At 34.6% G+C, this 19,618-nt stretch overlaps 1 protein-coding gene across 2 annotated transcripts in view; it reads left to right on the top strand.

Moving 5' to 3' along the window:
- LOC149528910 (uncharacterized) overlaps positions 1–19,437 on the top strand; it is a 136,120-nt gene extending 116,683 nt beyond the window's left edge. For both annotated transcript variants that reach the window (XM_089811198.1, XM_089811197.1), the window contains one exon: positions 19,194–19,437. In XM_089811198.1, the coding sequence (XP_089667324.1) occupies positions 19,194–19,402 (209 nt within the window). In that variant the 3' untranslated portion in view covers positions 19,403–19,437. The remainder of the gene's footprint in view (positions 1–19,193) is intronic.
- The last annotated feature ends 181 nt before the right edge of the window (positions 19,438–19,618 follow it).

Raw genomic sequence — 19,618 nt, 5'->3', positions numbered from 1 at the left:
TGTGGTAGGCTGACTCTACCTATTGAGTCGGCTGCATACATGATTGGGCTGGGTTGCAGTGGTGACATGGACTATGTCCATGTGGAGGAGTCAGTCTTCGGGCTACATGGCATGACTGTGTTTCCTTGCTAGGAGATAGAAGTCTATCAAAAAAAATTAATTGACCACTAGGAGTTTGATGATGTGGTGTCAGAGTTTGTGCAGTAGGTCAAAGAAGGGTTTGTTGATGGTAGTGTTGCAGTTCACCATTGGGAACGAAAATTGTTTGTCCTTGTTTAGTCACCACAGGATAGAATCACTACATAGTGGCCAAAGAATGTGTTGTTGCGTGGAAGAAACTGCATGCCAAGAATGAAGAGAATGTGGGCTCTAGGGACCGAAAGATAGAAGTTAGAGAGAGCTTTCATGGTGATCGGTAAAAGAAAATGGAGATCAGATATTCGATTATGATGCAAGGGGTTTTGTGAATAATCCCACATTGATCATGGGAACTATTAACAATGACTTTTAAAAAAGCACCAATCTCTTTGTAACAAAAAGTTGGAAGTGAATTGTAAAAGCTTGTGTGTTGCTCACCAAAAGTTTAAACCTTGGCTGTCGATTGATGGGGTCCATTAGATTTGGAATGTGGCCTGCATGTCAAAATGGTAATAACTAGAATTTATAGGAAATGATGAGGAATATTCCAATAGTAAAAATGAGTATTCCTTGTGGGAGCCATGGTTTCACCACCCAGTTCCTACAAAAAAAAATCCTTTGTAGACCTAGTAGGCCTACAAAAATTTAAAAATTCTAAAAAATGCAAAAAATATTCTGACAGAAATTGTAGAGAATATAATACCGATCTGAAACTTAAATTTCTAGATCTAAAAGATGATCATACTTGAATTGCAAATTGGGCCTTCGAGTGTCAGTTTGCCAAAAAAAATTGCCTCAAATTTGACTGTGGCCTAGGGTAGGTAGATTTATAGTCAAATTTCAAAGAATCAACATTATGAATGCAATGGTGAGGTCCACTTTGGCTCTAGACACTACTAATGACTATGCTACTCTAGATCTAGGTCGAGGTTCTTTAAGAGAGGTGAAGCAAGATTGGCCTCGAATGGCTATGTGAGGAGAAATTCCCTTAGCTCTAGTACCATGTTAGAATGTACCTTAGGGAAAAATCACCCAAGATCAAGGAACTCAAGCACAAGCACAACAAAAGACCACCAAGAGATGATTAGAATAACAATATCCAAAAATAATTTATTTTCATTCAATTGTTCTATACATACACACTAGGAGTGCCTGAATATAAAGGCCTCTAGAATGCTTCTAGAATGCCTAGGAATCAACATACTGATTAGTCTTACAACCAAGCACATGTCCACTAGGAGTGGATTATCCTCCATTAAGCACAAAAGTGTGATGATGAGAGGATAAGCCTACAAAGGTATAGCATGTAAAATTATATTGTAGACACCATGTGCTAAAATAGGAGTGCAAATAATTATGTTGTCTACATGACAACTTAGTTAATTATGAAAACTCTAGTGTTGTAGACACCATGTGCTTAATTAGAGTTCCTTACTTTTGTGTTGTCAACATGACAACTCATAAAAGTACACAAACTCCTAGGTGTCAAACTAAGAAATAATAAAATAATGCATTGACCTAAGTAAACTTAAGTAAGTATAAATAGTGAATATTTATTTACATCAACATTCTTTCCTTTTTTTTAGAATGAGGTTTTTTCTACAATTTTTTAAGAATATTTCTAGTCTTGAGTGTAGAATACCCGTCATTTTCAACACTAATCTAGAAGGAGTTAGGGTTGAGAAGCTACAAGAGAATTTTCTTGATCACGCTAATGAGCTTAATGGTTGTTTAGAAATTTTGACAAGTGGTTTACTCGAAGCTATTATTTTTCCCCCTACTCTTTTAAGCCTTGAATTGCTTTAGTTGTGTTTTGACCACTATGATGCAAGAACTAAGAGTATTTTGAATAGAGTCAGGGAGCCAGTATTGTCCATCACTAGGAAGACTATCTCATCAGTTTTGCATTTACCTAGGTGCACCTTTGCTACTTTTGGCCCTACTAGTCTCTAGTTGAGTATCAAGAGAACCCAGACAAGTATTGTAACATGATGGCTCAGAAATGGATAGAGAAAAACTATTAAGGTTGTTTGAGGTTACCCAAAATAATCACCAAAGATCACATTAAGCCTCAAGTCCATGACCTAATATTATTTTTACATCGAGTTAAAGGGTTTGTTGATGTCTTCCTCTTTGAAGACTAGATGTACCACTACATAGATATTATCCTAATAGGAAAACAATTTCTAGATTGGGCAAAATTTATAGCTAGTTCACTAAGGAATCATCTTAAACACTCTAAGATATCAAGAGAAGATTTCCATATGTCCTCCTATTTGACCTATTGTGTTGTGTGTGTCAGCAATATTAATTCCCTTCCTCATTAACCTTGGAGAAAAGATGTAACTATTTACCAATATTGCCCCCTACTACAAAAGGACAAAGTGTTGGATGAATTTAGGAAAACACACAATTTTTTGATAGAAAGTGTGCATCTAAACCTCAAAAAAGTACCAATGTCAAGGACATCCTCAGAGGCCCAAATGCTAATTAAAATATATGAAATATTTTTCATCCAATTCTCTAAGTTTACATACCTACAAGTAGGGGGATTTAAAGAAGAACCTGCAAAGCTACCTTGGTATGTATTAGATTGTTTAATTATAGTTGAGATATATAGAAAATTATCTTCTGTGATTAAGGATAGCCTACCATAGGAGAAGTGCGAGTCTATTTTTTCCATCAAGCTCAGTCATTTAGCTTGTACTAATATGATTAATGCCTCTGTGATTGGAAGTAACTTTCTCAGTTTTAACGTCAGATTCTACCAAGGAAGGAGAGATTTTAATAGTAAAACTTTTGTAGCAAAAGAGCTCTGCCTTAAGGGTCAATCATCAATAGTTCCCCATTTAGAAGATTTGTGGGAAGATTGCAATGATGAGAGAGAGGAAATCATTCAAGGTTAGCACTTCTTTAGATTAACTCCTTGAAATTGAAGTTCAAATTAGAGGGAATAATTGAGGATGGTTCAGATGTTGTTAAACCAGGATGGGAAGAGGTAAGTGAATAGAGGCAACTTGAAGTGGATTGGAACCAAGATGAAGAGGATGATATAAACCTTAGAACCAAATCCATTTTAACCTATACAAATAACTAGTTAAGGAGAAGGAATAAGAGATTAGTCAATGAGAAACTAATTACAAAATCCCCAAAGGCGATTTCTTTCTTTGAAATATTAACTTCTAACATTCCAATTTCATGATGATAAAAACCTTAGAACCAAATCCATTTTAACCTATACAAATAACTAGTTAAGGAGAAGGAATAAGAGATCAGTCAATGAGAAACTAATTACAAAATCCCCAAAGGCAATTTCTTTCTCTGAAATATTAACTTCTAACATTCCAATTTTATCTCATGTTGCAAGTGATACTTTGACTGCTAAGAAGAAGAAAAAGAGAAACATATCCTAAGAAAATCATGACTCCTAGAACTAGGTCCATAATCAAATCTAAGGCACTCACACAAGAGAAGGTTTAGAAAGAGAAAATCATGGCTCAGGGACAAGACAAAAGAGAAGAGCTCATTTTCTTAGATAACAAAGATGGTGATGTGGAATTAATAGAGGTCTCTAGAGTAGAGCAATCTAGTTTCACGATGCCTCCCAAATGAAATCAAGGGATGACAACTAATTCTGCCATTCCACTCTGGCTATCAAACTTAGTGAGCAAGAAAAGTAGCCTTCAACCAGTGTCCATACCTATTAAAGACATAGTCACAAAATATGGAGCCCATGGTTCTAAGAGAAAGAAAATGAAAAGCGACATGTGATTGATCAAAGACCCTATGACTGGAAAAGTGACAATAGAGGTGACTACCTATAAATAGAAGGAAGACTTTGGGGAGATTGATGCTAAATATTTCAAAGTTACTACTATAAAATTGGGAGCTATCACGAGATGTACCAAGAGTCAATCAAATTCTTAGTAGATCATATGTTGACTCAATCTGAAAGGGAGAATAAAGAAATGAAATAATTGAAAATTTTGGTAATAACCATGGCTAAGTATATAGAATCTTTGATAAATTTGGGTGCTCTTCCATTGATTCAGACTCCAAATATTTTGATCCCAATTCATCAAATAGCCAACAATTGGTCAAGCAAATGGAAAAGGGAAGATTACTCTCAGAAGTAATGCATGAATGGGTAAGTTCCAAATTTAAGGAGGGAAGTAAATTTATCCTGTATTTCATTTCATGTCCCCTTTTCAAATAATTAAAAAATAATAATCTTTACTAAGGCAAGAAGGCCCAAGAAAGTGAAGTTTCGGAAAAAGGGGGTTAATCTTTGGAAACCGTTGGACTAATAAATGAAAATTATTATTAAAATATGTTTCATTAACCTCTCTTGGACGTGAGTTATAGTTATGCCCTCTTTTAAGGGGTTTGGAGGCATTTTGGGCGAATTCCAGAACTTGATTTTTGCTCATTCTTTGTTATTCTTCAGAGGTTGCCAAACTTGTGGAGAAGGAGACCCAAGAACAGGAGTTTGTAGGTTTCCAGGGAGACCAAAGAATAGGATTTTATAGGTTTATAGGAAGGCTAAGGATAGGATTTTGAAGCCATTCCATGTGCATGCTCATACAGAGTTTGCCTTTGTGCTGAACAGTGCAGATTTGTGGGTTTTCGGGTGTGTTTTTTGTATGAGTTTGGTGTTTTCAGTTGAGTATTTCATATCAGTTTGGGTTTTTGCTGTATTTTAGAATTTAAGGTGTTAAAATAGAGCTGAATATATGTATTGGTACGTGATTAAACTTCTAAGATAGATTATTAGTGTTTTTGTGGTGTTTTCAGGCATTTTTGTGTTAATTTCGGGAGCCCAATGAGCATAGTTTTTGTCCTACATTTGAGAACTGTTGTGTAAAGGCTATACAGATCTAGAAATTTCATTTTGTAGGCTTTTATGCTGCTGAAATTTCTGTAAAAATATCCACTTTCAGATTTATTAATAATAGGTGAAGCTGTGAAGCTTTTGGCACAATTTCTGGCATACCCGATTTGGGGTTTCTTGAGAAATTTGGTGGATCTTTGTGATATTAGTTGTTTAATCTTGAAAATATGATTAGAGGTTGGAAATATCATACAAAATCATAAAAGGGACATTTCAGTGGTATCAGAGCCATGATCTTGCTAGCCTGAGGGTTTGTAGAAGCTTGCATGTCAGTTTTGACAACTACCCAGATCTTGCATGTTAGTTTTGACAACTACCAAGATCTTGCATGTCATAATTTATGATTGCATGTTGCTTTTAATCAGCTGCATGTCAAAATTTATGGTTGCATGCTACTTCTAATCATTTTCATGTTAGTTCTTAGTGAATTTGGTGGTTGTAGAAGTTTGCATGTCAGTTTTGACAACTACCCAGATCTTGCATGTCAGTTTTGACAACTACCTAGATCTTGCATGTCATAATTTATGATTGCATGTTGCTTCTAATCAGTTACATGTCAAAATATATGGTTGCATGCTACTTCTAATCATTTGCATGTTAGTTCTTGGTGTTTGAAGAAGTTATATCCTATTGGGGTTACACTCTACTTTATCTACAATGGACAGGTATAGTACAGAGTCTCAGAGGACACGATCTTGGACAATTGATATCCAGAGTCAAAATAGTAGAAAGGATGGTTATTTAGACATTCAAGATAAACTTATAAAAATAAGCCATGACATGTCTGAATAGTTGGTTGAGCACCACCGTATAATGAATGACATGTTGTCCGACCTAGCTAAGGTGGATAAGTTGACTGGATTTCTATTTGGAAAATTTTCTCACAAGGTAGATGGCACAATTACTAAGAACTTGCATTAGAAGTTTGAGAAACTAGCTTATAGCCAGGCAGAGGTCTCAGATTCTACTCTGCCACAAGAGGTGGTGGGAAAGGATATTACACAGATTGATAGTAATGGTCAACTTGATACTCAAATTGAGACAATTGTTTATAGGTCATCAAAGGGTGATGCCACAAGTATTCAGGATGGTATAGTTACAACAGGCAGTGACTACAGTGTAGTGGGTTCAGATGATGATTATGAGGATATCGTTGTGCAGGATGGTGAGATACCTGGTAGATATGAGCAGACATTGAGCATTCATGACTTTTCTGAGAAAGATTACCAAGCACAGTTAGATGCTTCATCACATGAGGTTGAGGCTGGTAGTACTTCACATGATTTTTCCAGCCAGCTAAAGGTGAACAAAGATAGTATTGTGAATTCATTATCTCATCATGATAGGTATGTGGAGTTAGTTGGTATTGGTCATATTACTCAGGTGAGGAGTTTTCTTGAGTTACCAGTTGATTCTAGTTTACGGATATGGACTCGAGATTTTTATATTGGCATTTGGGATTCAGTTGACTGGAGCTCTTTAACACTTTTTGGTAGCAGTGTTTGTTTTGGTGCTATCAAGGATTTGATTAGTAGATTACACAGTGTTGTCTTTTCTTGTGCTAGTATCTTGTCTGATGTTGGTATTAGTTTTTATACACTGATGTTGGGCTTTGTTCATATATCCAGTCGACCATACTTGCTAGAATGTGTTGATGATATTTCATATTTGGCAGTGTGTATAGATGAGTCCCAGGATCATATTTGCATTGATGACATCCAGGAGGATGCAGTGGGCAATTTTGAAGACTTAGTTTCCTTTGGTATAGAGGATTTGGACAGCAATGCTAATGTTTTTGATACTCCGTATGTTGATATGAGCTTTAGATTTGATTCACAGGATATGGATGGTAATACTCTAGAGACTAGTAACTTTGAAGATACTCCTTTAGACAGTGCATCAGAGGAGGTTTGTAGGTGACAGTCAAGTCAGTGCCATCATGTGTCTAATCAATTGAGAGTTAGTGACTGAGACATTGCTATCACTTGCCAAGATTTCGATGTTGCTCGTCAGTTGTTAACAGTTTATGGATGGGGTTCTCCTACTAGTGATGAGCAGGAAGGCAGTTATCTTTCCTTGACAGAGATCCACTCTTTATGGGGAGGCTATTGAGATTTTGAGACAGAATTATATGCAGTTGGTAGCTGACAGAGATTATCTTATGGAGTGGGGCACTATAGCATATGATGTATTGTTGGCCAAGGAAGATGAGGTGAGAGAGCTTACTGAGCAGCTTCAGGTGACTTTTGAGATTCTTGAGAGTACACAGTTGGCTTTCAAGGAGTCACAGTTTCATTTGGCTAAGGTGACCATGGAGTTAGAGTGACTATAGTCTTTACCTGATTCTATATAGTCACAAGCTATGGTGTTTGGTGATCCGAGGATGTCCATGGCCGAGATTGTCAGAGACAGTAGAGATGGGGATGCATCCATCCTTAATACTAACATTGGTATATCAGGTTCATTCCCACTAGATTCAAGTTCAGTTGAGTTGGGTGTTGTAGCAGATTGTTGTATGCCTGACATGGTGGTGGCCTCTAGTACTGATGGCACAAAGACTAGAGATGTATCAAAGATCATGTGTGATGTTGGTGAGTCGGTAGTGGGCATGGTTCCTGCTAGTAATACTACTCCCTTGGTGATATCTTCAGAGGTAGTAGTCAGTTCCAACATGGTTAATGATCAATTGTAGTTAGTTTCATCTAGATTACAGTCTGAGCCACTGACTAAGATTGGCAAATTCTATCGGCACTACACTATGAGGTACGCTCATCAATTTACCTCTGATGACCATGTTGATGAGATGATGATACAGAGATGTACTTTGGTTCCTAGCACTTATCATCAGTTATGGGATAGTTTGATGCCTCAAGATGAGAGTTGTGATGGGCATGACATGGTGATAGGTTCTACAGTTGACAACTTGATAATATGTGACTTAGAGTAGGAGTTTGGGAGTGATGCTTTAGTGGGTGTTGTTATTGATTCTACTCCTTTGGCTATGACATCTCCTAACTTAGCTAGTGATCAGTCACAGTGGGTTGTATCACTTGTTCATGGTGAGCTATTGACTGAGGCTAGTTTTTTTAATCAACATTATATTACAAGGTATGTACATCAGTTAGCATTTGATCCTTGTGTTGAGGAGTTGATGGCGGAAAAATTTGGTTTGGGTTCCAATTCTTGTTGTTTATCTTGTAATGGCTTTTCACCATCAGGGGTGAATGGGAGTTATGGCTATGAGATAGTGGTTGTGATTTACAGAGTTGTGTTGACTATAGGAGTTGTACAGTGTGTCGATTCTCCATACTTGGTACAGTTTCATTCGAGAGCATTCACCATTGTTGCAGAGTTGGATTGTACATTCCGTATAGGCCAGTGGGATGCGTTGATGGTATTTACTGTGTTGATGGTTTGATTTGTCCACTTTACTTGGGTTCTGATGTTCTAAGAGTTTGTGTCTAATGGGTTTTTGACTATGGTAGTGGTGATTTTGGAGTTTGGTTGAGCTATAATTGTCAGCTTGATTATGGATTCCTCTTGGTCATATTGCAGAGGATATTGCAGGAGCCTGTATTAATTGGTAGTAGTATAGTTCATGACTACATTTTGGATCCAGGTGGATTGATTGGTTTATTGTTCAGCCACTGCTTGAGGACAAGAAATGTTTGGGAGGGGAGGACTTGTCATGTCCCCTTTTCAAATAATTAAAAAATAATAATCTTTACTAAGGCAGGCAGGCCCAAGAAAGTGAAGTTTCGGAAAAAGGGGGTTAATCTTTGGAAACCGTTGGACTAATAAATGAAAATTATTATTAAAATATGTTTCATTAACCTCTCTTGGAAGTGAGTTACATTTATGCCCTCTTTTAAGGGGTTTGGAGGCATTTTGGGCAGATTCCAGAACTTGATTTTTGCTCATTCTTTGTTATTCTTTAGAGGCTGCCAAACCTGTGGAGAAGGAGACCCAAGAACGGGAGTTTGCAGGTTTCTAGGGAGACCCAAGAATGGGAGTTTGTAGGTTTCTAGGAAGGCTAAGGATGGGATTTTGAAGCCATTCCATGTGCATGCTCATACAGAGTTTGCCTTTGTGCTGAACAGTGCAGATTTGTGGATTTTCGGGTGTGTTTTTTGTATGAGTTTGGTGTTTTCAGTTGAGTATTTCATAGCAGTTTGGGTTTTTGTTGTATTTCAGACTTTAAGGTATTAAAATAGAGCTGAATATATGTATTGGGACATGATTAAACTTCTGAGATAGATTATTAGTGTTTTTGTGGTGTTTCTGGGCATTTTTGTGTTAATTTCGGGAGCCCGATGAGCATAGTTTTTGTCCTACATTTGAGAACTTTTGTGTAAAGGCTATACAGATCTGGAAATTTTGTTTTGTAGGCTTTTATGCTGCTGAAATTTCTGTAAAAATGTCCACTTTCAGATTTATTAATAATAGGTGAAGCTGTGAAGCTTTTGGCACAATTTCTGGCATACCCGATTTGGGGTTTCTTGAGAAATTTGGTGGATCTTTGTGATATTAGTTGTTTGGTCTTGAAAATCTGATTAGAGGTTGGAAATATCATACAAAATCATAAAAGGGACATTTCATTTCACTACCGCGTATGTGGAGGGAGAAGCACTATTAGGTGAGGTCCAAACCCTCATTCTAGTATAGGAGCCAGATCAAAGCCAGTGCCAAGCCATTGTGTTTCAAGTACAAGAAGTTAAAAGATATGGTGTGTTGAAGTTCCTGAGTGAAAATACCATGAATATTGTAGACTCATGCATGTTTTTCATCCTTAAAAACAATATGGGTTGGAAAGATTCAATCTACAAGGGAGCCATTGAAGAGATACAAGTGGTAGAGCTTGAGGTTGCTATAATGCATAAAGAACTACTAAAGGATATGTAGATTGTTAATCCTACCTGTATCTTACAGTTTGATGATGGCAACATGGACTTTGAGGTTTTAACCAAGAGCTTCAATGATGCGATGTTTGGGATAAAGGATAGTTTACACCCCTACTTCCAAAGAATTCACCACCTTGGCTAACATTGAATAGATGTTATACTTGAACAAGGATCTTATGCCAAGGAAAAGCCACAAGATCAAGGACCTCAAGTGGTTACTTTGAGAGTCATATCAAGCTAATATATATATCTACCATATTTTATCATGCTTTGAAACTTAGGGTTTGAGTAGAATCATTTGTGGTTACTTTGAGAGTCATGATGGTTAATATTGTATGACATCTTTCATTGTATCTCCTAATGTTTGTATTTTTATTTCACTTGTGGAAGTCGATTTAAGTTTCTGTAGGATTTAATTTCATATTTGAGTCTTGTTCATTGTGGAAAGACTCAACTTTTTGATTTGATGTTAAATTTTTGAAGTTGTAAAGTAATACCTTCATACCTAAGAGTATGCAAGAGCCACTTTCTGGTAAAAGTGTACAATTTTTTTAATTTGATCTTTCAAATTAATTGATAATATATTTGGAAAGGGAGTTGTACCTATTAAAATTTAGAGGAAATGATTAGCATAATGTTTACCCAACTATTGTAAACATTATTAGTTATTTAGTCTTGGTCATAGATTCAACTATTGTATTTTGTAGGAAAAGACAATTTGTTCATTAACATATTGCTAATATGGTTAAATTTTAATAAGGTTGATAATTGTGTTATTAGTTGTATAACTAATTCATCCCCCACCCTCCTTAATTATATTGGTGGACTAGATATTCTAACAATTGATACTAGAGCATCAAGTCATTGAAGGAAATACTTAACACATTTCAGAGATCAATGGCAAATCCTTTCGGAAAGGATAGTCCTAGATTTAATGGGACCAACTATGATAGTTGGAAGGAAAAGATGAAGAATCATTTTCTTTGTATGGGTCCAAGTTATTGATTCTTGACAAAGAGTGAAAAGACAATTGTCAAAGAAGATAAACTTGAAGAATGTAGTGAAGTAGAGAAATATTTGTTCATGTGCAATGTGAGAGCTAGAGAACCTTTAATATCAGCTCTTCTAGAGAATGAGTATAGTCAAGTACAATCACTAGAAAAATCTCATAAGATTTGGAAAGAATTAGTCTATTTTTGAAGGTGATACACATATAAAAAGGGTAAGATATAAGAATTGGATATGTGCATTTCAAGATGCTAACATGAGGAAGATAAATTTGTAAGAAGTTATATTGGTAGGATATCAAATATTGTTGCAAGAATCAAGACATATGGTGGAAAGAAGGAAGAAGATGAGGTTGTGTGGAATATCTTGAAGAATTGACACCACCATTTAGGCAACTATCTTAGATGATTAAATTACTTATACCCTATACTAAGGAGTTTACCACAAAAATGTTGCTTGGAAGATTAAAAGCAAGAGAAGTAGGTTTGAGATAGTCAGGAGAGCTAACAAAAGTGGAGACAACTTTTATTGCCTTGAATGTTTGGCCAAATCTATCTAGAAGTAAAAGTACACATGGAGATTTTGCTAGTAGCAGCAAAATTAGATCTGGTAAAGATGAGAAGATTGAAGAAGGTATAACACTTCCTATGAGAAGAGAAAAATATGGTAAGAATAGCTTTAAATTTTGGACATGTAATGAGTTTGGTTACTATGCATCTAAATGTCCTAAAAGAGATAAAAAGTATAAGGGAAAGTTGATTCCTAGGAGACCTAGGAATTGTTTGTATGCTAATAAAGAAGAGGAATTTGATGAAAAAGGTTAGAGTGAAAGTGATGATGAGCTAGGATTTGTAGCTATTAAGGAAGATGATCTTGATAGGAAAATTAGAGAAGAAAAGGCTCTAGTTTCCCAAGTTGAAAAGAAATTTGATTGGATAAAAGATAGTAGTTGTTCACATCACATCACTAGTGATATGAATAAGTTTATTAAATTCAAAAAATATGATGGAAGTATTGTTAGAGTTGGTAGAAATTCAGCCAGTCATATTATAGGGATTGGATCCATTACTAAATATGGAAGAACTAACACTGATGATGTTTATTTTGTTGATGGATTAAAGCAAAATTGTTTGAGTGTTGGACAGTTAGTGGAAAAAGGGTATCAATTGTAATTAATAGAAAAGCCTTGCACTATCAAGGATAAAGATGGTAAGATCATTGGAACTAGAACTAGCTCTATAGGCAATGTGTTTTAGTTGAATCCTACTAAAATGACTTGTTCGTTTGCTAAAGTGGATAATAGGTGGTTATGGCATAGGAGATTCTATTATATAAACTTTGATAATATTGTAAAGGTTAGTAGCACATTTGTAGTTAGATATTTGCCTAAAATAATAAAGCCTACTAATGCAGTTTGCAAAGAATGTATTTTGGATAAGACAAAGAAAGTATCTTTTCCCAGCAAGAAGTTCACAACCACAAAGAAGATAGAAATTATTCACATGGATATGAGTGATCCCTCTAGAATAAGAGGATTTTATGATGAAAGGCATTTCATGATTTTTTTTGATGATTTCACAAGAATTATGTGGGTAGCATTTCTTAAAGAGAAGTCTGAAGCTTTTGAGAAATTTAAGATATTTAAGAATAGAGTTGAGAATGAATATGGTGTTAAGATAAAATGTTTGAGATTAGATAGAGGAGGAGAATACAACTCTAGGAGTTTAATATGTTTTTTGAAGAGAATGGAATCAAGAGACAATTATCTTCACCTAGGAAACCTGAAGAGAATGGGATTGTAGAAAGAAGAAACAAATCTATAGTAGAGGTAGCGAGAGCAATGTTGTTTGAGAATGATGTATCCAAGACATTTTGGAGAGAAGTAGTCAATGCAGTAGTGTACACTACAAATAGAGTACATATTAGAAAATTTATGAGCAAGACACTTTATGAACTATGTTTTGGTCATTCACCATCAATTAAGTATTTTAGAATATTTGGAAGCAAGTTTTATATTAAGAGAGATGATGATAGTAAGTTTGATCCAAAAAGTGATGAAAGTATGTTTTTGGCTATTCATTGAAAAATGAGGCATATAGATGTTTTAATCATAGAAAAAGGATAATAGTTGAGTGTGCAAATGTAAAGATTGATGAAAAGTTTGAAACTAAGGAAAAGATGTTAGATTACAATTCAGATGAAGAAGAAGATAATTTTGGAATGATTAGACAAAATTTTGAAGTTTTCTTTGAGACTAACAATGATATCTAGAACGATATGCAAACTATTGAGAAAAGAGGAGAGAAGAGGCCTAAACCTAGAGATGAGATAAGAGTTGAGATGTCAACTCCTATTCCTAACAAGAATATAACAAAGAATCACCCTCCTGAGAAGATAATTGGAAGCAAAGACAAAGGTGTGATGACAAGAAACAATTTAATGAGGACATATGTTTTATTTCTCAAGTTGAACCTAAAATTTTAGATGAAGCATGTAAAGACTATCATTGGATTCAAGCAATGACGAAATAACTAGAGAATATTATGAAGAATGAAACATGGGAATTAGTTACTAGACTTAAAGACAAGAATGTGATAGGACCCAAATGGGTATTTAGAAACAAGATGAATGAGCAAGGCAAAGTTGTGAGAAAATAAGGCCAAACTTGTATCCAAAGATTGCTTATGGCAAGAAGGTGTAGACTATGAGGAGACATATGCCCTAGTAGCTAGAAGGAAGTAGTAAGAATGTTCTTGACTTATGTAGTGAATAAGAAGTTCAATGTATATCAGATGGGTGTTAAATCATCTTTCCTAAGTGGAGAACTTTAAGAAGTAATTATTGAGTAGCTTGAAGGTTTTCCTTTGATAGAAGACAAAGATATGGTATGTAGACAAAAGAAATCTCTATATGGTCTGAAGCAAGCACCTAGAACTTGGTATACAAGGTTGGACAATTATTTGGAAAAACTTGGATTTGCTAAGGGTACCACAAATAGTAACTTGTATCTAAAAGAAATTAAGAATGGTTTGTTGATAATAGTAATATTTGTTGATGACATCATATTTGGAGGAAATGATGAAGTAAGTGATAAGTTTTCTCAAGAGATGAAGAATGATTTTGAAATGAGCATGACAGGAGAAATGAAGACTTCCTAGGATTACATATTTTGTAGAAGAGTGATGTTATTTTCATTTCACAAGCTAAGTACTTGAAGGACTTGTTGGAGAGATTTGGATTGGAAATTTGTAAGCCTCTTGGTACACCTATGATAACTGGTCACAAGTTATCTAGCAACGATGAGACACCTATAGTTGAGAAGAAGAAATATAGATCTTTGATTGGAGGTTTGCAATATCTAGCTCGCCATACTTGATATTGAAATGTAGTTGGGATTGTAACTATAGTTCAAGATGATTCTAAGGAGTATCAGTAGGCAACAGTAAAGAGGAAATTCAAATATTTGAAAGGAACATCTTATTATGGAATTTGGTATGATAGATTAAGTGATTTCACTCTATGTGCATATACTGATGTAGATTGGGCAGGCAGTATGGATGAAAAAAAGAGCACCAATGCTGTAGCATTTTGTCTTGAATGAAGATTGGTTTCTTAGCTAAGAAAGACACAAGATTGTATTTCCTGGAGAAAAACTGAGGTAGAGTATCTTGCAACAAGAAATAATTTTACTCAAGTGATCTGGATGAAACAGATGCTAAAGGATATCATAATTGAGTTTGTAGAACTTGTTATCATATAGTGTGATAGCATGGGTATGGTAAGTATGTCAAATCATCATGTATTGCATTCTAATATTAAGCATATATATACATTAAATATCATGTCTTGAGAGAAAAGGTAGTAGAAAATGAGATTCAATTGGAATATGTGAATTCTAAAGATCAGATTGCAAATATATTTACAAAGCCCTTACCTAAAGACACATTTGAGTACTTGAGAGGTATGCTTGGGGTTATGCCCCTAACTAATTCTAAGTAGATGATGCAGAGATTGCATCAATCCTTTGGTATAGAGCACTAATGTTAGACTAAACTAAGTGTTGATGCTTTCTATATGGGGGAGTATCTATAATGAGCTAAGTCATTAAGGGCTCTTGGTATTTGGTCTTGAATAGTGTCTTTGGGCACTTGAGCTAGTTGAAGACTTGGACTAGTAAATTGACATAATGAGGCATTTGTCATTGATGTCAATGGGGGAGAATGTGCATGAAAATTATCTCCTAAGTATGTATGGGGAGAATGCATGAACATCTCTACTTTATTAGGGAGATATAGAAAGATTCATGTAAAGAAGAAGGAGGAATATTTCTATGGGGAAGATATGCATAATAAGGAATTAAAATGTATGGTGAGTTGTCTAATGTGAACAACTATTGCCAATCCTAAGAAGAAAAAGAACAAAAAGTGTTCCTGAGGATTTCATATTTGATCGATGAAGAAGATTTGAGAAGATGAGAACAACAAAAGAAGAAATAGAGTACTATTTTGGTATTCATGGAACTTAGATATTTTTCATCTATTTTTCCATCAATGCCAAAGGGGGAGATTTTTAACATGAATGCTAATGATACTACATTGGGTGAGTATCCTAAACATTAAAGAGTATTGACATGTTGCATTCATGACTATGTTTGTCATTGATGTAAATACAATAGTAAGTCTGTGTAGATTGGCAGAGTAGCAGAAATAGATCTTAGTTGTATGGACAAGGTTTTGAGTGGCTGGTGATGCATGTTCATGGACATGTTGAATATAGTGTCTTGATTATAATGTTCAATGTGCAGCTTGTAAGTCAAAGATATATAGAAGTTGTACCTAATTTACAAAGAGTAGTATAGAGATAGAGTACCTAAGTCATTTCTAATGTTTTAATTATATCCTTTGATAGTGATAAAATTTGATAATTCAAAGTCAGCTAGTGCTAGAGGATAGTTTGATGGTGATGCCAGCAAGTGCGCAGGTCCTGAAGTTGCACGTGTGAAGTTTTGAATATAATGTGAGCCAACAATGTTATTGTAATTGTAATTAATTAATTATCTTATTATAATTGGTTGGGAAAGCCTCAAGTTTGACTCAAGCAATTATTTTGAAGATAAAGTATAAAGGAAAGATGTTTTTCTTGTTTTTAAGTGTGTGGAATATCAATCATTATATTGATCATAAAGTGTGAAAAGGAGTAAAGTGTTTACTAAATGTGAGTAAGTGATCCAAGGGATTAATGGATGTGATTTTTGTGATCTGGTTACTAGATTAGAAGGAGTAGAAGTCTAGTTGATAGGATGGAGAAAGAGGAAGGAAGTATTATTCATTTCTATTATTCTACAAGGAATAATATATAGATCATTTGGATAGTGGGTTCATTGATCTTTCCCTTGAAGTTGTTTGGGTAGGGGGTTCAACTGTCTTCCACAACTACCAACAGGGTTGGAATCTCCTAACAGGGATTTAAAGTCTCCTAATAAGGACTAATATGTACTGAATGTTGTTATAGACTCCTAACAGGGTCCATCCTCTAACAAGGAATATTTATATTAGTACATCATCTTGTGGGTACTATCTCCACTCGAGTTTTCCCTTTGATCAAGGATTTCCCTATGTAACATAATTGGTGTTACTATTTATGAGTATCTCATTATGGTTTCTAATTATATTGCTAATATGGTTAAAGTTTAATAAGGTTGATAATTGTGATATTAGTTGTATAACTGATTCACCCCCACCCCCCTCTTAGTTATATTGGTGGACTATATATTCTAACATTTTTCTCACACATAGTTATATGGGTTCCTCTGCAACTATTATTATTTGATTAGAAATAATATTAGATTGGTTTCAATCACTTGTACATTATAGGTTAAATTTTGATCTAAATTTTTGACCAATCTTTTTTTGGGGGCGAGGGGTAGGGGGTTATGCCCGAGTTAGTCAAAATTTTGACCAACTCAGGCTCAAATAACAAAAAAAAAATATTGGTTTGTTACTTATTTCTTTCATTTTCATTTTGTTCCCGTGAGCTATTAGATCATTTTATGTGTGGCATTCATCAAAGGAATTTTTATTTCTATTTGGAGCATTTGGGCCTTCCTTCCTCCCCGGGTAGTTGTGGATGCTCATTAGTGTCTATTCCATATTCTCCACATTCCCAAATTTTCATTCAAAATGTTTTGAGGTATGAGTTCCATTCAAACCCTTCATATTTCTATTTTCATATTCTCTGCATTACCAAATTTCTCCCCACCTCTCTATAAATTTAGCACTTCTTGCAATGCCTACATACTGGCAATGATGTAATTTTATTATTTTCTCCATTGTTGCTCCATCTAGCTTGTAACATCTCAGTAATTTTAGGATAGTCAAAGATGGTAAAGTTTCAAAATCATCTAACAATGTTTCTAGTTTGTAACACCCTTCTATAAATAAAATGTCTATTTTTTTCAGGTTCTTGAATCCATCTAGAAGATTGGAGATAAAAAATATCTTTAAGAGCAAGGTCTCCAAGCATGTAAGCTCCCTAAACCCTGAAGGAAGACTTGCTAAACTATTGCATTCATGATTGTTGTGTGACACTAGTTTTTCACCATCCAAAACCACACCATTGTCTTAAACAAGATGGTCAAATTAGTTCCCACAATCTCTAGATTGTTTAGCTCATCAAATTGGAGGTACTTTCTTGCTATTCTATAGTTATAATTCCTATCATCACTTTGCATCATTATGGCTATAGATTGTAATATATGATTGATTTAAATTTTAAAAAGTAGGAATTGAAAATGATGTTTATTGACCATGAGAGCTGGTGAGGGCCTTTGCCATGATAAATCTTCTCAGGATTATAGTGATATTCAATATTTGAGGTATCATAGTATTTGTTTCCTAGATTCAGCTCTTTGGTATAGAAAAACCCTATTATCCAATGCACACAACCTCCTTTTCATTAGTAATCCTACTAGAAACATAAACTTATAATAGATAGAGAATAACATAATAATAAATATGATCTTATAAGGGATATGTTAGGTCCTATCTCATGGAAAATATTGGCTAACAATATAGTGATTTCCATCTTGTTAACATTAGAAGACCTAGATGTACCAAAGTTGTTGAAAGAATTAGTAGTGTTGATGAAGGAATCATAGGTATAAAGCCCATTTCCTGCAAACCCACTTGCAGCTCCTCCAACTATGGAGTTGAAGACATCAGATGAAACAATGGAAGACAATCCTCCTCCACTAGTGGGAGTGGAAGGAGAAGAAGAAGAATAGGAGCCTTCTTTACATCTAGCCCCATAATAGGCATCTCAACTTCCACAGTATCTATATTGACTATAGTAGAGTTCATTACTACATCCACAGTTTTCACTCTTCATTGAACTAACTTAATCTTTATGGTTCATTGTAGGCAACATCTTTTGGTGAATGTAGATGAGCATTCTAACAATATGAGCTTTTACAAAATATTTTCAAATATTTGAGTTTTTCAATATCTTCTTGGGTAAGATTAAGGTAGTGATGCATGCATTGACTATCCATCAGAGATATACTTGTACATTAGGAGTTCCCTTATAGAAACACAAGTAATAATAGTGTTTTTAATAAATTGAATGATGCAATGGCCAACATCCATAACCACTCCATCAAAATACTTGAGCAATTTAATTGCAGCTTTGGTCCTATTTGATGCATCCACAAGCTTCAAAAATATCTTGCCAATATCATGGGAGTCAAGAAATTTAATGGGAGTTTGATTTTTTCCATTTGTCCACACATTTTTCATTGTGGCATGTCTAGTATTTTCCTACTCTAATAATTTTTTACTAACAATATCCTTAACATCTTGCAATATATCATTGAGCATATCATCTTGTACTTAAAATAGATCAACATGTATATTATATTATGTAGGTTGAGTATTACACAATGATTTGGGGATTAATTTTGAATAGCTCCCCTCTTTTGGAGCTTGATGTGGCATGTACTCACTTTATAATAGAGTTTCCCATTTTTGGAAAGGTTAGCATATTAGCTATATTTTGATTGCTTATTATATATCTTTACTAAATATTTAGGTGTAATGTTATTGTAAATTAATTGATTTTTATTTTTTCAAGTTTCATTTAACCAGTAAACAAAATTATTACATTTTATCTTTTGTGTTCGTATTGCACTTTGATGATGTAGGTTGAGGTCAATGGTAGTAATGCAACCCATATTTACAAGTTCTTGAAATCTATCACAGGTGTATTTTTTGGTGATAGCATAAAATGGAACTTCACTAAGTTTTTAGTTGACAACAATGGAAATATAGTTGATAGATATGCAACCACAACATCTCTGTTGAACATTGAGGTACTTGAAAGTCATTATTTTTATTTTATCAATTTTTTATGTGAAAGTTGCACTTACAATATTTTCAAATTGGTTCTATTTTTTAATGACACATCTTAGAAGAATAATGGCTAATATATGCAACCTTATGTTTCTAGGAAGATATCAAGAAACTATTGTGTGTTGCCTAATGCATTGAGAAAGTATGTTATAACTATTCTTCCTATTTAGACTAAATGTAAGAAGCAATAATTTTGACAAAGATATGGTTCTATTATGCCCATACAAAACAAAATGGATTATTAGTTACCATTCATAGTACATAATAATATTTTG

Source organism: Cupressus sempervirens, chromosome 11 (genome assembly GCF_028749045.1).
Source record: "Cupressus sempervirens isolate cs-2001-9-10 chromosome 11, ASM2874904v1, whole genome shotgun sequence".
NCBI lineage: Eukaryota > Viridiplantae > Streptophyta > Pinopsida > Cupressales > Cupressaceae > Cupressus > Cupressus sempervirens.
The sequence above is the reverse complement of the archived record's forward strand: the minus strand, read 5'-3'. Positions and strand labels throughout refer to the sequence as shown.